At 40.6% G+C, this 17378-nt stretch overlaps 1 protein-coding gene across 1 annotated transcript in view; it reads right to left on the reverse strand.

The window, feature by feature from the left end:
* Abca13 (ATP binding cassette subfamily A member 13) overlaps positions 1-17378 on the reverse strand; it is a 463272-nt gene that overhangs the window by 412475 nt on the left and 33419 nt on the right. The window contains 1 exon segment of the mRNA XM_055624041.1: positions 888-1039. Within this exon segment, the coding sequence (XP_055480016.1) occupies positions 888-1039 (152 nt within the window).

Consider the following 17378-nt stretch of genomic DNA (forward strand, 5'->3'; position numbering starts at 1 on the left):
AGAGATGGGGCCCAAGATTTAGGGTCTACGGATCTTGACTGAGGTAAACAGAATCCCTGTGGGGGTGTAAAGATTGGCCTGGCCTAAGATAACACAAAAGTCACTTAGAGAGTTGTAAAGTACAAGTGAGATCATTCATAAGGATGGATTTTATGGCCTTAAAGTAATGCTCAAGGTTTTAAGAGGAAAGGGTTTGAGATACTCACAAATCCTGTCTCATCAGACAGGAAAGGATCATCACCCTGTAAAATTGCATCATTCCTGACATTCCAGAAAGAGCAACTACACACCTCTTTCCACTGAAGAGTTAAGGAATGTGTTTCCTGGCTTCTCCAACGCTTATCTGTGTGCACAAGGCCATTGTGTCCCCAACACTTTGCCCATGCAGCCCAGGCTGGCCTTGAATTCAAACTCCTCCTGCCACAGTCCCCAAAACTTGAGGTTACAGACATAAACCCTCACCCCATGAAAGAGCCCAACAGAATTCCCTCATATGTTGTGGAAGGCCGCCAGCTTCTGAGATACCCTCAAAAAAAAAAAGACCAAGTCACGTCTCTAGGGGAAAAAGGATCGAAGGAATCAGGAATGTCTGAGAGAAGGTGTGGACAGTTCTTTAGTGTGGACAGATGACACGGGAAAAGTAAGATGGTATTATAAGAGGTGAAGGAGGTAGGTGGGCCACAGCCGAGTGATGGCCAGATAACTCCTTTAAACCCTTTACTTTGCCCAGGAGGAAGGAGGATCCAAGCGTATCCTCCAGAACAGCTAGCAGTGATGGCCTCGTCCAGCAAGGGCCGCACCTTCACCCAAGCTCTGGAGAAGCTGGTAGCATAAAGGATTCTCACTCACTCAGTCAGTGTAGGGGAAAACAACTTGCAGGATCTTACCTGGGATTTCGGATCTTCTCAACCACAGTTTTTGTAACTTCTTCGCCTTGCCCGTTGTTTCAAGAATTTCCTCAGCCAGGTCCTGGATCTCTTTTAAAAAGGCCAAGCTACTGACTTTGCTGTTGTCGGTTGCAGTTTGGAACCTAGACAAACTTCAGACATGAAAAAATAAATACCACATGTTGAAGAACTCTCACAGGAATCATTTCTTCCTGACATTTAACAGGTTTTTCAACATTCCACACCAAAAGTCTTCAGTGAAATAGGCACATAGTTACATGACTACCACCAACCCAGAAAAACCCTCGACCATCATCCAAAATGGAAATTATCTCTAAAACTAACATTAGAACGTTATCCTCATTCTCTTCTTTATCTGTAAAGCTCAAAATTTTAGACAGTTTTTAGCCATTTTTTTTTCATTTATTCAACATGTATCATACTACACATCCCATTCAAAGTGCTGAGAGTAAGTATCAATGAGCATGGAACAGAGAGGATTGTGGGTAGACTAGATGCTGTGAGACAAAACATTAAATAGGAATGGGTGGTGGAGAGGTTCTCATATCTGTTAACTGAGAAATCGAATGGGTCAAGTATGGAAAACACAGGGGAGTCCGCGCTGGGCATGGAGACATATGTGTAAAGGCCCAGGAGTAGAAAGTGTCAGAAGTATCTGGATAGAAAAAGTGGAATTTGATGGAGCCAGAGGATTTCAAACAGAGATAGTCAGGAGAAGACAACTGTTCAACAGCAGGAGATCTGTTGGCATCATCCATCTGAAATGGAGACACCACTCAAGCACACCAATAGATGTAGAAACAGCATTTGGTAAGACCAGCACCTGCTCAGAGCAAAGAGTTCCTGTAAGTGAAATCTACTTCCTTAACTCACAAGGAACATTTACAAAACACCTTCAGCTAGCTTCCCTTTCACAGTGGGAACCACAAGGCTTTCCCACAAAGATCAGGAACCGGTAACAACAGTCCCTCCTCCCCATACTTTTTGAATATCTGCTGTAACCACATGGGCATGAGGACAAAATGGAAATGAGGACCAAATTCACGGCCACATGACTTTAAAAAGAAGCAATGCTGCGTTGGAGAGATGGATCTGTGGTTAAGGGAAGTCGTTGCTTTTGCAGAGGACCCAGGTTTGATTCCAGCACCTACATGGTGACTTGAATCCAGGAGATCCAAAACCCTATTTTTACCTCCTCAGGCACCAGGTATACAGGTGATGTACAAACATATGTACAAGCAAAATACACATACACATAAAATACCAAAACCAATAATTTTTTTAAAAGAAGCAACTGAAGGCCTCTCTTCAAAGATGCATAGTTGTGAACAAATTAAAAAAAAAAAAAAGAATATGAATAAAGTTCAAAAGTATTTTTAAAAACTAAAATAAGAATCAGTCTATTTCCTGTCCTCCCCTGATGAACAAGTACACCTGACAGTAGATGAGTGGGCCTTGTGGCTGCTGATGGAGGAAAAGATTAGGGAAGAGTAAGGCTTTGGAGGAAGGAGAAAGCAGACAGATTTAGGATCCACTGTGGACCTGGCAGAGACCTTTGTCAAATTAGGTGTGGAGGTGTGGATCATTTAACTATACTTATTCTCTCTCTTTCTCTCTCTCTCTCTCCCTCCCTCTCTCTCTCTCTCTCTCTCATGCTTTGACATGTTGAGGGCTTGCTGCCCCTAAATCGTGACCCTGCCATGGTAGTCAGTCCTTAGATATGGCAAACATCAGCTCTAGCTGGTTAAGTTCATCCATGCCTATGTGTTTACCTGACTGAAATGGAGATTGATGGAGAGGGGGACGGGTTGGACTTCCAAGATGCTGGAAGATCAGCGGCTTCTCCAGGAGCAAGGTGGATACAGGCTCAAGCCTGCAATACCACTCACCACACAGGAGGAGCAGCTAGGGGCCTCTTTTGAGAATGGTGCTAAGGGGCTCCATGTACTGTAGCGTCAAGGATTCTGTTTTCCCCTTGGAGGTGCTTAGTTCTTCCTTCTTTAAAGTGCACAACTTATTTGTTTTAAGCCTTTTTAGTCATGTTTATTTGTTTTAATTTTAGCATTTGAACAATGTTTCTCTTGAAAGATAATATATAAGACATTTGATATTTTATGAACAGAGAAAAACTCTAAAAACTACATAAATGCTAATTCTAAGAGAATAGGTGAATAATGACATGTGTCTGAAAGGATTTTCTTTCACCTTAAAAACAGGGTTCTGGAAACACAACCCCACAGTAAGGTCCAGGTGAGTGACAGAACACCTAGGAAACTTGGTCACTAGTGACTCTTGGGTGCTTTTTCCAGTCAAATCCCACACAGGGGTGTCAGAGGCTTTTAGGAACCTGCCCTGTCATGCCTGCCTCCCACCAGTGACACACAGGCTCACCCAATGCTGTAGGGAAACGCAGACTGAAATTTTGAGTAGCAAAGAATAAGCCTTATGTTCTTTCCTAAATAGTTTAACAACAGTATATGGATTGTGTGTGGGAGAAAGACAGGGTCTCCCTATGCTGTGCAGGCTGACTTTGAACTCACAGTCTTCTTTCTTCACAGTCCTGGATACTGGGATTACAGATAAGTGCCCAGACTCAGACTGGAGAAAAAAAAGTGTGTGTGTGTGTGTGTGTGTGTGTGTGTGTGTGTGTGTGTGTGTGTGTTTTCATGTATCTATTTCTGTGTGTGTTTGTGAGTGTGTATGTTTGTGTGTCTATGTGAGTTTGTGAGTGTACATGTGTATGAGTGTTTGTGAGTTTGTGTGTGTGTATTTGTGTTTGTGAGTTTATATGTGTGTGTATGGGTGTTTTTGTGTATGTGTGTGAGTTTGTATGACTGTATATGTGTTTGTGTATATGTGTTTGTGAGTCTGCATGTGTATATATGTGGATGGATGTCTGTGTATATGTATGTTTGTGTGTATATGTATGATTGTGTTTGTGTGTATGTATATGTATATTTGTATATGTGTTTGTGTGTATGTGTGTTTGTGAATTTGTATGTGTGCATGTATATGGATGTCTGTATATGTGTATAGTTGTGTGTATGTGTATGATTGCATGTGTGTTTGTGAGTATGTGTATATGTGTTTGTGTGCATGTATGTATGTGTATATGTGTATTTGTATGTATGTGCATTTGTGAGTATGTATATGTGTATATGTGTATGCTTGTGAGTTTGTGTGTGTATATGTTTGTTTGTATATGTGTTTGTGTGTGTGTGCATGTGTGTGTTTGGGAGGATGTGTATTTGTATGTCTGTGTGTATGTATAAGGAGAAAACATTCTCGTGACCTTGTATGTCAACCCTGTTCATCTGCTTACAGTGAAGACCTGATTCATTACAAATTTGTTTTAATCAGTAAAATAACTGATTTAAAATATAGCAGAAAAGTTATTCCACAAGTTACTGCAAGCATGTTAAAATAACTAAGCACCAATTTAAAAAAGGAATAAAGTTGGGAAGAACTTTTCCTGATTACAAATTATAGAACCTCTTAGGGGTTTTTAATCCTGTGTTACCTTATAAATTAGAGAACTTTGGAAATAAATAACAGAACTTTCATGACAAAGATAAAAACAGTCTCCTCCATAAACGTGTTCATTCACTGCTCAGAGCCTACAGTGAAACCCAGCATCACTGATAAATAAAATAAGCTCAGAAAGCATTCGAAGAAGAAACTGTTTCTAAATACAAGCAGACACTGCCAGCAACCCAGGCTACCCAGGACACAGTGCCATTCTCAACAAGAGGTGCTCTTAAGAACCTCTAGAATTTCATCTTGAAAGATGTGTGTGTGTGTGTGTGTGTGTGTGAGAGAGAGAGAGAGAGAGAGAGAGAGAGAGAGAGAGATCCAAATTACAAAGCACAAGAGGAAGTCAGTTACGGCTTCTCTATAGAGACCTTGTATTAAAAGCCAAAAGTGGCTTCTGAAGACATCTGTGAACTGCTCTCCAGCACCATCAAATGCCCAGCACCCTCCTGGAGATCCGGGGATTTCCAAGTTGAGGGTACTGTTGTAAGAAAGTAGACACAAGGTTCCCCTTTAACAAGGAGCTGGTTTTAAGGTCTAAGTATTATTCTAAGATGACTCACCTCATTCTTGTGTTTCTATTATCAACATGAGATACTTTCAAGGCAGAAAGAAAGTACATAGAAAATCCTTAGTTCAATGTTACAGTGTGTGCAAGTGTGGACAAGGAAGAGGGCGTGGAGAGGGAAGAAAGGTGGTGGAGGAGATTCTTGATATACTGGGGAAATCCCAGCACTGTAGCTATGGGGAGGGCAGCTTTCTCCTTCCTAAATCCAGTTTTTCACTGACACTCAAATATGCAAGGCCTGATCCTGCCCAAGTAAACCAAAGTTCACACACAGATTGTGTTAACTTTTACTAAGCTGACAGACTTAAAACTGTGACTGTGGAGAATTACAGTGTTGCAGATCCATGGCCAAGTGAGCCTGGGTAACCTTTCCTTCTCTGAATGTTCATTACCCACCCCTGAGTCTAACCAATCAGGTAAAACCTTTGAAATGTGTTAACTTAGCAATTGTTGGTTTCCATCAATCCCAAACTAACTGTCATCAGATAGAGACTGAAGCATTGAGCCATTTGTTTCCCCACCTCGCTGTAACCCAGCTACCTGAAGTCCCTGCCAGTGTACCTGGGAAGTGCCTTGACCTGTGGCTTCCTTTTGGCTTGTGACAATGTTTAAAATCCATGTAACGTCTTTCACAATATAATATAGTATTCTGGGTCATCTGAATCTGTGTGCTTGTGGCATGGTTGCTCTTTGAGGTGAGGGCTGTGTTTTGTATGGATACCAGCTTGAGAAGAAGATGTGGCAGAGAAAATTCACTTGGAAGAAATGACTCAACTTCTTTCTCAGCCCTCAATTATCGCCAAGTATTGCCCTCAAAGGCCAGGATACAGATGGGTACAAAGAGACCGCTTTACCTTTCATCCCAGGAGATCTAAAGCTGCCTGCAGTGGACAACGTGGGAAGCATGGGTCAGGCTAATGGCTGGGTTTGCAAATTAGGAACCTGAAACCTCTGAGAATCCTTTGTAGTCAAAACCTTTTTGAAAGTGCCATCACAGTTGGAAAAACAAAACAGTTTTCAAGTGAGACCACAGTGTCCACTTAACAGGTATGGTGTAAGGATGAGCCAGCCCCCATTTCTTCGAGAATAATGCTGAATGGCCATAGTAACGGTGAAGCTGAGGCAGACCCATGATGTTTTTAGGAGTAAGCTGCAGAAACAGCATGAAAATTTAAAACATGTTCTTACTGAATTGTTTCTAGGACAACTATATGCCTTTACATTGCAGACCATAAATGAGGGCTCAGGGTGCTTCACAGCATCAAGGAGAAAAAAAAAATAAAAAGTATGCAAGAAGAAGCAGCCAAAGGACCTTTTCCTGGGGTTTGAGGGTGGAAATCAACAGGTCAGATGAGCTAAGCATCTAAACAGATGCCTGAGAAAGAGATGGGGAAGAGGAAGAGAGAGAGGAAAGTCATGTTCTATAAGTAGAAATAAGTCTGAGCAGCTGTGTGTGTGTGTGTGTGTGTGTGTGTGTGTGTGTGTGTGTGTAGCTGTCTTTAGAGGAACGGAGACTGCCTGCAGCACCAGCATGCTTCAGATTTTGGCTGATATCTAGTGGAGATCTGTAAGCAGCTGCATTTTGGGCAGGGCTACTGCAGCCTGTAAATGCACATTTCATTGCCACAAGCTCTTAAATTGCACTAGGATGAAGAACAGGCTTGAGGCAAATTTATAATCTAGGAAAACATTCATTCTAGGTTAGATCCAGGAATAATATCTCAAATACTGGTGTGTACCTGAACGATTAATGAATTTTAGCTATATAAGACCTTAAAAATAAGACATAAGATAGATGACCAGTTTCTTGATTAAAAAATTTGGTAACCTATGACATTTAAAGAAAATGTTGCTCTGAACAATGTGCAACAGTTGTAAGAATAATGAGCTTGTGGAATGAAAGGCAGAGAAAAATATTACTTTGAACCTATGAGAATTTGTGGAGCTAAGAGATAGAAAAAGAATGTTTATAATTCCAGCACTCAGAAAGGCAGAAGCAGGTGGGTCACTGTGAGTTTGAGGCCAGCCTGATCTACAAAGCAAGTCCAAGATGCCAAACCTACACAGAAAACCTTATCTTTAAATAAAAAAAAAAAAAAAGAGTGTTTAATTAGGTGCAAGCCTTAATGGAAAAACATGTAAACAATTGTTAAACCACGGTAACCTTAAACCTTGTTAAACTATGGCATGAAAAACTGATGCTCTGAACTTACAATGAACTTGAGGAATGAAGGACTGCTGAAAATGTTTAGTCAAATATGAGTCTTAATGGAAAAACGTGTAATCAATAATGCTGCTCTATTTCCCTCTGTGTAATGACTTTATATGTTTCTGTGCTAATTCCTTTTATGGCCATGGGGGAATTTTCCTTGTGACATACAAAGCTTTGCTTTGGAGAGTGTAGGAGCCTAAGACAAAAATAAGCAGTCATTGGTTGGGTCCAACTCTGAGGAGCTTGATCCTTGGAGTTTCCACCATCCACCCTGTGACTGTCTGTCTGTGGTGTACATGTGAATATATGTAAGGTGGTTGGAACCTGTGGGATTTGCTCCACCCACCCAATGTGTTAATTTATATTTGTTTGAATGTCCATATGTTTGTGTGTCTGTCTGTCTGTATGTATGTATGTACGTGTGTGTGTGTGATTGTATATGTATATATGTATGAAATTGTTGGAGCCTGACTTCGCTTCATCCACCAAGTGTGTGTGTGATTCTTTTTCTTCTTTTTTTTTTCTATAATCTGACCACCATCAGTGGCAGTGTAAGCCAGATGGCATCAGCTCCAGTCTCCACTGCTAGCGACTACCAGTGGCAGGTAAGAAGCCCGGTGCCATTAGCACTGGCTTCTAAAGAGTTAAAAGAGTTCAGAGCTTAGCTTTTAGATAGTTACAAACAGTGCTCAACCCTAGACACCGGAGCCATCAGCTCTGGCTCTTAAAGAGTTAAAGAAATTTCATAGTTTTTCTCCAAAAGCTCCCAGCTTCTGCCCTCCCCCACCCACCCTCCCACCCACCCAGATGCCAGAAACAATCAGGTTTTGGCCCCTCCCATTCAGACTCTATATCTCACCTCAGTTTAACCCTGTGCACCTGGGCCTTTGACATTTCATTTAAGTGACAAGTATTCCTCCCACTTCCTTAATGTGTGCTTAGGTATCAGCTTCCTGAGGTAGTCCTTTGGCCACATGATTTACAGGCACAGTTGGATTAATCCTTTCAGAAAGGACAGGAGTATGTTCTTGTGATCTTACAATCATTTGGGCAGTGTAGAATGTTGTTGGGCCTCAACAAAGGCCCTCCCCAATTCTCCCACCTTTTCATATAGGGTCTTTAATTTTAAGGAGGGGCAATTGTGTAACTTCCTTTTTAAAAAATCATTGAGGTACCAAGGAACAGAGAGGTGGGGTTCAAAGTTTATTAAAAAGGAGAAGTCCAACTTCAATGCCTAGTATAGATGAAATGAGACCTTGAGTCCTGTCCCCAGTACAAGGACAGAAGGAAAAGGAAGGGAAAGAAGGAAGCAAAAAAGAAGAAGGAAGGGAGAAAAGGAGGAAGAGAAATTTTAAGTACTGATAAGGACAAAAAAATCCTGAACCCTCAGAACCTGCACACAGGAAAGTAACGTGGAGTGATAACTCTGAAAAGAGACATTTGCAGGCTCAGCAGTCAAATGTCCTCAGCTAAAGTGGCCTCCAATTTATGAAAAATAACCTTGTCAGCCATTGTCACAGTAACCCTCCAGAAGATGAGCTGCTGCTAGAAGGAAGTGGGAGGCTAGTCATGGATCACACACTTATGTGACCTCCACAGTTTGTGATTTGTAAGACAAGCAAAAGCAAATGGAAATAGGTTTCTGTAGGTTTTCCATAATGTAGTCACTTTGGGAGAACATATGACAATTCATCAAAATGTTAAACAGAATTGCCATACAACCTAAGGAAAGTCTGTGGAACAAACACACCTGTACAAAAACTTGAACATAAATACTGCAGCATAACACCTTGGGGGCCTCCCATTCCCTGAGAAAGAGGGAGAATGGGAGAAGGAGATGTGAAGTGAGACTCGGAGGAAGGGGGGAGAGGCTGGGATCAGGTTGCAAAGTGATTTAATTAATAAATTAACAATTTTTTAAAAAATACAGCAGCATATTTCATAATAGCTAAAACACAGAAGTGATTTAAAGATCCGTCAATGAATAAAAATATGAGTCAATCACTAACTTAAAATACCAAATATTATTAGATACCACATAAAGGAACCTCTAAGGCATTACTAAGTTAAAAAAAAAAAAGCCCTACATACACACACAGGTATAAAAACACATGCAGGCACAGACACAAAGATGCATGAACACACACATATAGACATACATACATACACACACACATATGCACACACAGGTACACATATACATTGCAAACATACACATACACATAAACACACATACATACATACAAACTCATACTCATACACAAACACAGGCATTAACAAACACAACTATAAGCTTCACAGAATCTGCAAAGAAGGAACTGTCCGCAGTACTGAAATCTATAGGAAAGGAAGGCTGGCTGCTGAAATCCAGCACTGACAGTAGAGAAAAGTGAATGCTACGGACACAGATTTTTCTTTTTGAGGTGGTGAAAAAAATTAATCATTTATTATGATTAATGTTAACTGTAATTTAAAACTGTGAAAATGTCAAAACTATTAGATTCTATATTTCTTTTTTTAAGAAAAATTTGAGTTAATTTATTTCTTTTTTTTAATTTTATTTTTCTTATTAGTTACATTTTGTTAACTCTGTGTCCCAGCTGTATCCCGCTCCCTCATTCCCTCCCCAACCCCGCACTCCCTCCCTGGTCTCCTCCCTGCCCCTTTCCAAGTCCACTGATAGGGGAGGACCTCCTCCCCCTTCATTTGACCCTGTTTTATCAGGTATCTTCAGGGCTGGCTGCAAAGTCCTCCTCTGTGGCCTAACAGGACTGCTCCTCCCCTTGGGGTGGGGAGGTCAAAGAGCCAGCCCTTGAGATCCTGTTAGAAATAGTCCTTGTTCCCCTTACTTTGGAAAACTATCTGAAAGACTCTACCTAGCAGTGTTTCAAAGCAGACACTAAGACTCATAACCAAACCCTCGTCAGAGTTTGGGAATCATATGAAAGAAGGAGAGTTAGTATGATAATTTATTTCTATAAGAAGAATGAAACCCTTGCAAAGAACAGTACACATTTCAGAAATTATACAGGATTCTGCCACCTCAAAATTTTTAAATATTTATAAAGTTTGATTTCAGAAGCAATTTTTTTTTAGTTTCTTTTTTTAACTTTTAATAATTACACTTTATTCACTTTGTATCCCCCCATAAACCCTCCCTCCTCCCCTCCTAATCCCACCTTCCTTCCCTCTTCTTCATGCATGCCCTTCCCTAAGTCCACTGATAGGGGAGGTCCCCCTCTCCTTCCTTCTGATCTTAGTCTATCAGATCTCATCAGGAGTGGCTGCATTGTCATCTTCTGTGGCCTAAGCAACAAACCAAGTAATCCAATTAAAAAATGGGGAACAGAGCTAAACAGAGAATTCTTGATAGAGGAATATTGAATGGCAGAGAAACTTAAAGAAATGTTCAACCTCATTAGCCATCAGGGAAATGCAAATCAAAATGATCCTGAGATTTCACCTTACAGCCATCAGAATGGCCAAGATGAAAAACTCAAGTGACAACACATGCCGGAGAGGTTGTGGAGAAAGGGAACCCTCCTCCACTGCTGGTGGGAATGTAAACTTGTACAACCACTCTGGAAAGCAATTTGGCGCTTTCTCAGACAACTAGGAATAGCACTTCCTCAAGATCCAGGTTGTATATTTCAAATGAGTCATTTGTATGCTGTTGTGAACTAAATCTCAATTCACCATTTTACCTTTAAAAAAAATAATACTAATCTTAATATGCACTTTGTAGAAATAAACCAGCAAATTTTGAAATTAGTGTGACACACATAAGCCATAAAAATAAAAATTACTTTTAAAAGGAACAAAGCTGAGAATGTACACTAACTCCTGAATGTACATAGTAGAATGTACATAACTACTGCCATTATGGGTATTGACCTAAAGGAGAGAAAGGACAGTGAAACAAGAGAAACCCAAAGCAGAGCTACGTGGTATCATAGCCTCGTCCAAACTTTTCAGAGTCAGACAAATAAGGAAGTTTGTTCTGCACAAAGGAAGAGAGCAGTTAAGAAAAATGCTTTCCCAAACAATAAAGTTTTCAGATAAGGACCTTAAGTCCAATGTGAAAAAGCATCAAAAAAAAAAATCAAAGGGAACTATGTCTGAAAACAGTAAGTACATTGGTTGGGCTGAAATAATAAAGCACTATGTACCAGATGTGTGGAATAATACAAATGAATTTTCCACTGATCTAGAAGCCAGAGGCCTGAGAGCAGATCCTGGATTGGCTGGGCTCAGAGGTAGAAAGAGGGGTCTTCCTGGTGTGCAGATGGCCATTCTTCGATGCATGCTAACAGAACAGAGGAAGCACTCCGGTGTCTCTCCCTTTTCTTGCAAGAGGACCATTAGGTCAAATATCCTTCCTTGGGATATCTCTGAATGTTAATTCTTTAAAGGTCCTTACAACTGACTGGTTCAGTCATAAGGTAGTTAAGCCTTCAATATCTGAATTATAGAACAGCACAGTTAAGTCCACAGCTTGCATGCTCAGCACCTGAACCTCAAAAGTCAAGGCTTTCTCTTATGTAAATAACAAGTGTTCAACAGTCCCCAAAATCTTGACTCATTTCATCATTGAATCTGAAGTTCAGGGTACAGGACCTTTGCTGCATATCATCTAAAGAGAATATGAGTGACACATAAGGAGCAATTCATCTTCAAAAAAGCATCTTCCAATCATAACTGTATTAATTCAGAAAAGAGGTATATTTTTGAAATATATTCATGGCCCAGAAGAGCATAGACCTTGACATTTCAAACAAGAGAGACTGTAAGGCTGAATAGGGTGGGATATCTGAAAAAAAAAAAAAAAGCCTAAAATCAATGAGGCACTTTGAATTGGATCTTAAGTCTCAAGTATAATTCTTCTTCATTCAATATTCTGAACTCCAGGGCAGCATGGTAATGAAGGCAATGTGTACAACTTTACAAAGAATCCACCCATAGGCTCTCAGTGAAAGTGCCATCTCTGACTCTCTCTCTCTCTCTCTATCTATCTCTCTCTCTCTCTCTCTCTCAAGACTCCAACTAGAAAATAAACATGCAAAGGTGGTTCTACTTCAAAGATACTAGTTGGTGTCACCTTGTACCAAGGAAAATAAAGAAATGATACCTTCTGAAACCTTGGAGGAATTAGCCTTTCTTTCTGGGTCTATGGATATCAGTGGATTTTTAAAATAAGAGCACAAGAGGAATTTTATGTGGATAGGATAAAATTAAGATAACAATTTTGGGGAAAAAAATATAACAGAAGATACATGTCTTAGTCAGGCTTCTTATTGTTGGGCTGAAACAACATGACCATAAGTAAGTGTGGAAGGAAAGGGTTTATTTCATTATACTTTCACGTAACAGTCCATCTCTGAGGAGGAGAGCCAGGTCAGGAGCTCAATCGAGGTATGAAATTAGAGGCAGGAACTGAAGTGAAGGCTGAAGAGTACTGCTTAATAGCTTGTTCCTTGTGGCTTGCTCAGCCTGCATTCTTAGAGCTTCCAGAATCACTAGCCCAGGAGTGGCACCACCAACAGTGGGCTGGGCCTCCCACATCAATGCACTACAGACTTGCCTACAGTACAATCTTAACAGAGGCATTTTTTTTTCAATTTTGGTTTCTTCTCAGTTAACTCCAGCTTGTGTCAAGTTGCCATAAACTAGGCAGAGCAATTGTCCCATTGTTGACATACAAACACATAGCTATACTACTAGAACCCTTCCTTTCTCATTTAGCCCCAAGACTGATTGATACCATTAAAATCACAGAATAAAACATTACAACCTTTAAAAGACCTACACCCTTTTAAAATTCAAACACTTGAAAGTTTTGCCTCTTTAAAACATCCAAAGTCTCCCTCAAAGCTCAAAGCCTCCCCATAACACCCAAAGCTCTCTAAAATATCCAAACTCTTTCTAAAACTTCAAAGATTCTCAAAAATATCAGAGGATTTCAATGGTGGGCTCCAGCAAAACCAGAATAAGCTACACACTTTCTTGTTCTAAGAGGGAAGAGCCAGGACAAAGTCACAGTCAGTTCAGAGCAAAACCAAACTCCAGCAGTGTGAAGCTCAATGATAGACGACTGGGATTCATTCAGAATATTCTGGGTTCCTTCAAAGGGCTTGAAAGCCATTCATAGCACACAGAGCCTGTCTCCTGGCTCAGGCTACTTCCATTCTACACCTGATACTGTCCTTGGTAGTTGTACCATGCTTCTGGTAGGGTCTCCACTGCAGCTGGGCTGTGCCTACACCCACAGCCTCTTCTGTACTGTCTTGGGAACTCTGACCCTGCCACGTTGTGTCAAGCCTCAAGTTCTCTCCACGATTCCTTCAGTCCTGGGATTTTTCACGATTACTGAGGCTTTACCTTCACCAATGGACCCTCCTGACCTCTCATGGTGTCAAGCCCCAGCAGCTCTCCATGACCCCTTCATGTCTTCAAAGCAAGTACCACCTGGGTGACTCATAAACTACCAAGTGTAAGAGATGGGGCCTTGGCCACCTCTGAAACATAGCTTCTGCATGCTAACTCTGGGGAAACACTTCCCAGAAGATTTCAAATGTCCTAGCAAACAAATGTTTCATTTTTAGTAGTTCTTGTTTCTTCCAAGTCTTCAGCTCTAGCCAACAGGACACCACAGACTCCCAAGACAAAACATACAAATGGCCCTGGTAGGATCTTTGCTTCCCTCTGAAACTTCCTGATCCAGGCCTCCACTGTCGGCACTGTTCTAAACATTATCTTCTCAGTTCCCACAGTAGCTCATTAAACTCTGAACACACACAGCTTCCCCATTCCAAAGTCCCTTCACAGTTCTCCCCAAAATATTTTCACATCTGAAACAGCAGTATGTTACCAATTGCTGTCTTAGTTTCTATTGCTGTGATAGAATGCCATGGCCATAAGCAAGTTGGGCAGGACAGGGTTTATTTCATGTTACAATTCCAGTCCTACCTATGAAGGCTGCTTTGGGTAAATCAGGAAGACAGAGCTACCCAGAAAAAAAAAAATCTGGGTCCTGGGTCAGTCAGAGCATCTTAAAAGCCAGACAGGACAAAATTTGAAGGAGAAGAGTGAAAAGTTGAGGCAGTAAAGGTGGGGAACAAGACAGGCAGACAGCAGCAGAGAAAGCAGGAGAGGGGAAAATGATCGCGAAGACATTAGAAGTACTTTAGACTGGGAAAAACAAGCACAACAGTGGTCATGGCATGTATGCAGAGGTGGGGGCATTTGTATATGAGGGCAGGTGCGTGCAGAGGCTAGAAGAGGGAACCGGGTCCCACAGAGCTGAAGTTATGAAGTTGTGTCTCTGAACTGATGTGATTGCTGGGAAATGAACTCGGGTCCTCCGCCAGGTCCTCTGCTCTCAGCCACTGAGCCAACTCTCCAGCCCAAAACTTTTCTTCTTAGTAGAAGTAGTTTTCTAAGCAGAAACTGAGAGTGAAAGTCTAAACTAGGTGAAGGACAAGGAAAGTTATTCAGGACAAAGCAAAGAGTGTGCTGGCTGGGCTGACTTCAACCTGCCTCTTAACCTCTTAAGGTGATTGGCAGGAGGAGGGATCAGACGCACAGAGCATTGCAAATTTGCTTTTATTCACTTTGTCGTGAACTAGGGGTGATTCTCTCATGAAACACTCTGTGGGAATATCCCCTTAATCTGCTGATGGTAATAACCGTGGTTTTGCTCTGAAATCCTCTTATTGGAGCAGAGGGGAAGCTCCCTACAAAGCCAGGAATGAGGAAGCTAATTTTCATAATTGTACTCCACTCAGAATGTACTTGGAGGTTCTGCCCAAGGTAAGCTTCCTCCAGGTGATTAGGAAGATCCTGGCCATTCATGAAGCAAATTAACCATGTGATATCTAACTAGCTTTGAAATGAAAACATGTTTTCAGGTATTTGTAAACTAAGACAGTCAGAAGGAAGTTGTTATGGGTTTTGTTGCTATTGTTTGGCTTTTTTATTATTATTATTATTTTTACTTTGAACGCCTGCAGAATTCACACTTGAAGAAACATGAAAACAAGGGAGATCTGAAAGCGAGGTTCTTTCTCAGAGCTTGTTTCTTTCTCACAATTTGCTCTTTTCTCACCCTTTTTTCTATTCTTTCTGTTTTCATCTTACATTTCCCACACCTCCTCAAAACCAAGAGGCATTTTAGTCTCAGTTCTTAAAATCCTAGTAATGCTGAAAAATTTTACAACTGACTATGGTTTTGAGAGTATAAGATGAACACTTATAAGGCTGACTTTATAATCTCCAAGTTCCTGCAAACTAGAATCTGAGAGTTAAAATAGAGGAGCACACAGACCAAAACAAACAAACAAACAAACAAAGACAAAAAAAAAAAGACTGGTTATTTCTTGGCATTAAAAAAATAGTCTACCAGATCAACACTAATACTTCTCCAACTAGTCCATAAAAAAGACAGGAAGGAAGGAAGGAAGGAAGGAAGGAAGGAAGGAAGGAAGGAAGGAAGGAAGGAAGGCTGTCAATCTCACAATAAGACAGTATTATCTTAATCAAAACCAGGTAAAAACAAAAATAAAATAAAATAAAAATTGACCAATTTCCTGGACAAACATAGACACAAAAATTTTCAACAAAACAATTGCAAACTACATTCAAGAGTACATCAAATATTCATCAAAATTTAGTTGTCTTTATTTTGGAGGTACGGGTTCAATACATATAAATCTCTAACTGAAATCCATCACATATATGAGGAAATCACATGACCTTTATAAAAAAGGGCCTTTGATACAATTTACCATCTCTTCATGATAAAAGTTCTGAAGAAACTGTGATGAGTTTATGTGAACCTTAAAGATTTAGAGTGGAAATGGATGATTGTTTTTTAAATACAAGTTTAGATTTGTAATTTTTTAAGATTTTTTATAAGATTGCCTCTTAAGAGATTGATTCTTTCTCTGTAACTGCAAATTGCAGCCTGGCTGAGAAATTACTTTACTTGCTCAGACTTTGTTAATATATAACAAGTTGTTTAGTTACAGATGTATACAGGTTGGAAATAACTTCTTCTTCATATTTGTTTGTCACTCATAATACATAAAACATTTCATCATGTGAGGGTATTGGGGAACATGTTTTTTCTAATGTATATTCATTGTAACAGATCACTTAAAGAAAAATAGACTGTAGCCACATTCTGATTTTTGTACTGTTTAAAGATCTTGCTGGGATATATAAACTATGGGAAGAATAATAAATGTTGTTGGAAGTCTGTCTTCAGAGTTTGTTCCATCCATCAAATGTATACATGTATATATGTTTATATGTACAGTAGCTAGAATGCTTGGAATAGTTTTCCATACACCAAAATGTGTGTATGAGCACGTGTATATGTATAAGGTTGGGTTGGAATCCATTGCCAACGTGTGAATGTGTGAGTGTGTGAGTGTGTGAGTGTGTGAGTGTGTGTGTGTGTGTGTGTGTGTTTCCTTCTTTTCTTTCTTTTCTAAATACTTGTGGAAGCCTCCACTAGAACTAACAGCCCTAATTCCCGCTTACTGCAATGGCTGTAAGCGCACACCAGGAAGCTCCCAGCACTGGCCCAATGCCAGCAATTTAATTCTGCCCCCACAGCTTGCCACTATCAGTGGAAGCCACTGTAACAATCAGATCCAGCCTGAAAAATTACCCTCAGAGAAAGTCTGCTGGGTGACCAGCTGCCAGATCTACAGCCTGCCTATTTCCCTGGTTGATGTCCAAGCTGGTCTTTGACTAGTTAGTTAGTTATTTACTTGTTTACTTACTCTTACTTACTTTACTTCCCAATCACAGTTTTTCCTCCCCTTCTCTCCTCACAGTCCACCCCTTCCCCAGCCTCCTGTCTATCCATCTCCATTTCTCTTCAGAAAAATCAACCAGGCATGACATCATATTGCAGTGAGCTAGGCACCTTCTTTTCTGTTAAGGCTAGACAAGGCAACCCTGTAGGGGAAAGGGTCCGGAAGGCAGACAATAGAGTCAGAGACAGCTCCTGCTCCCACTGCTAGGAGTCTAACAAGATCCAGCTACACCGCTGTAACACATGTGCAGCCTAGGTCAGTCCCATGCAGGCTTCTCAACAGGGAGTTCTTAAGAAAAAAGAAGCTAGTAGATATTTTTTTCAGTTTCCAACACC

The sequence above is a fragment of the Psammomys obesus genome, unplaced genomic scaffold, assembly GCF_907164565.1.
Source record: "Psammomys obesus unplaced genomic scaffold, mPsaObe1.curated_primary_1811, whole genome shotgun sequence".
Lineage (NCBI taxonomy): Eukaryota > Metazoa > Chordata > Mammalia > Rodentia > Muridae > Psammomys > Psammomys obesus.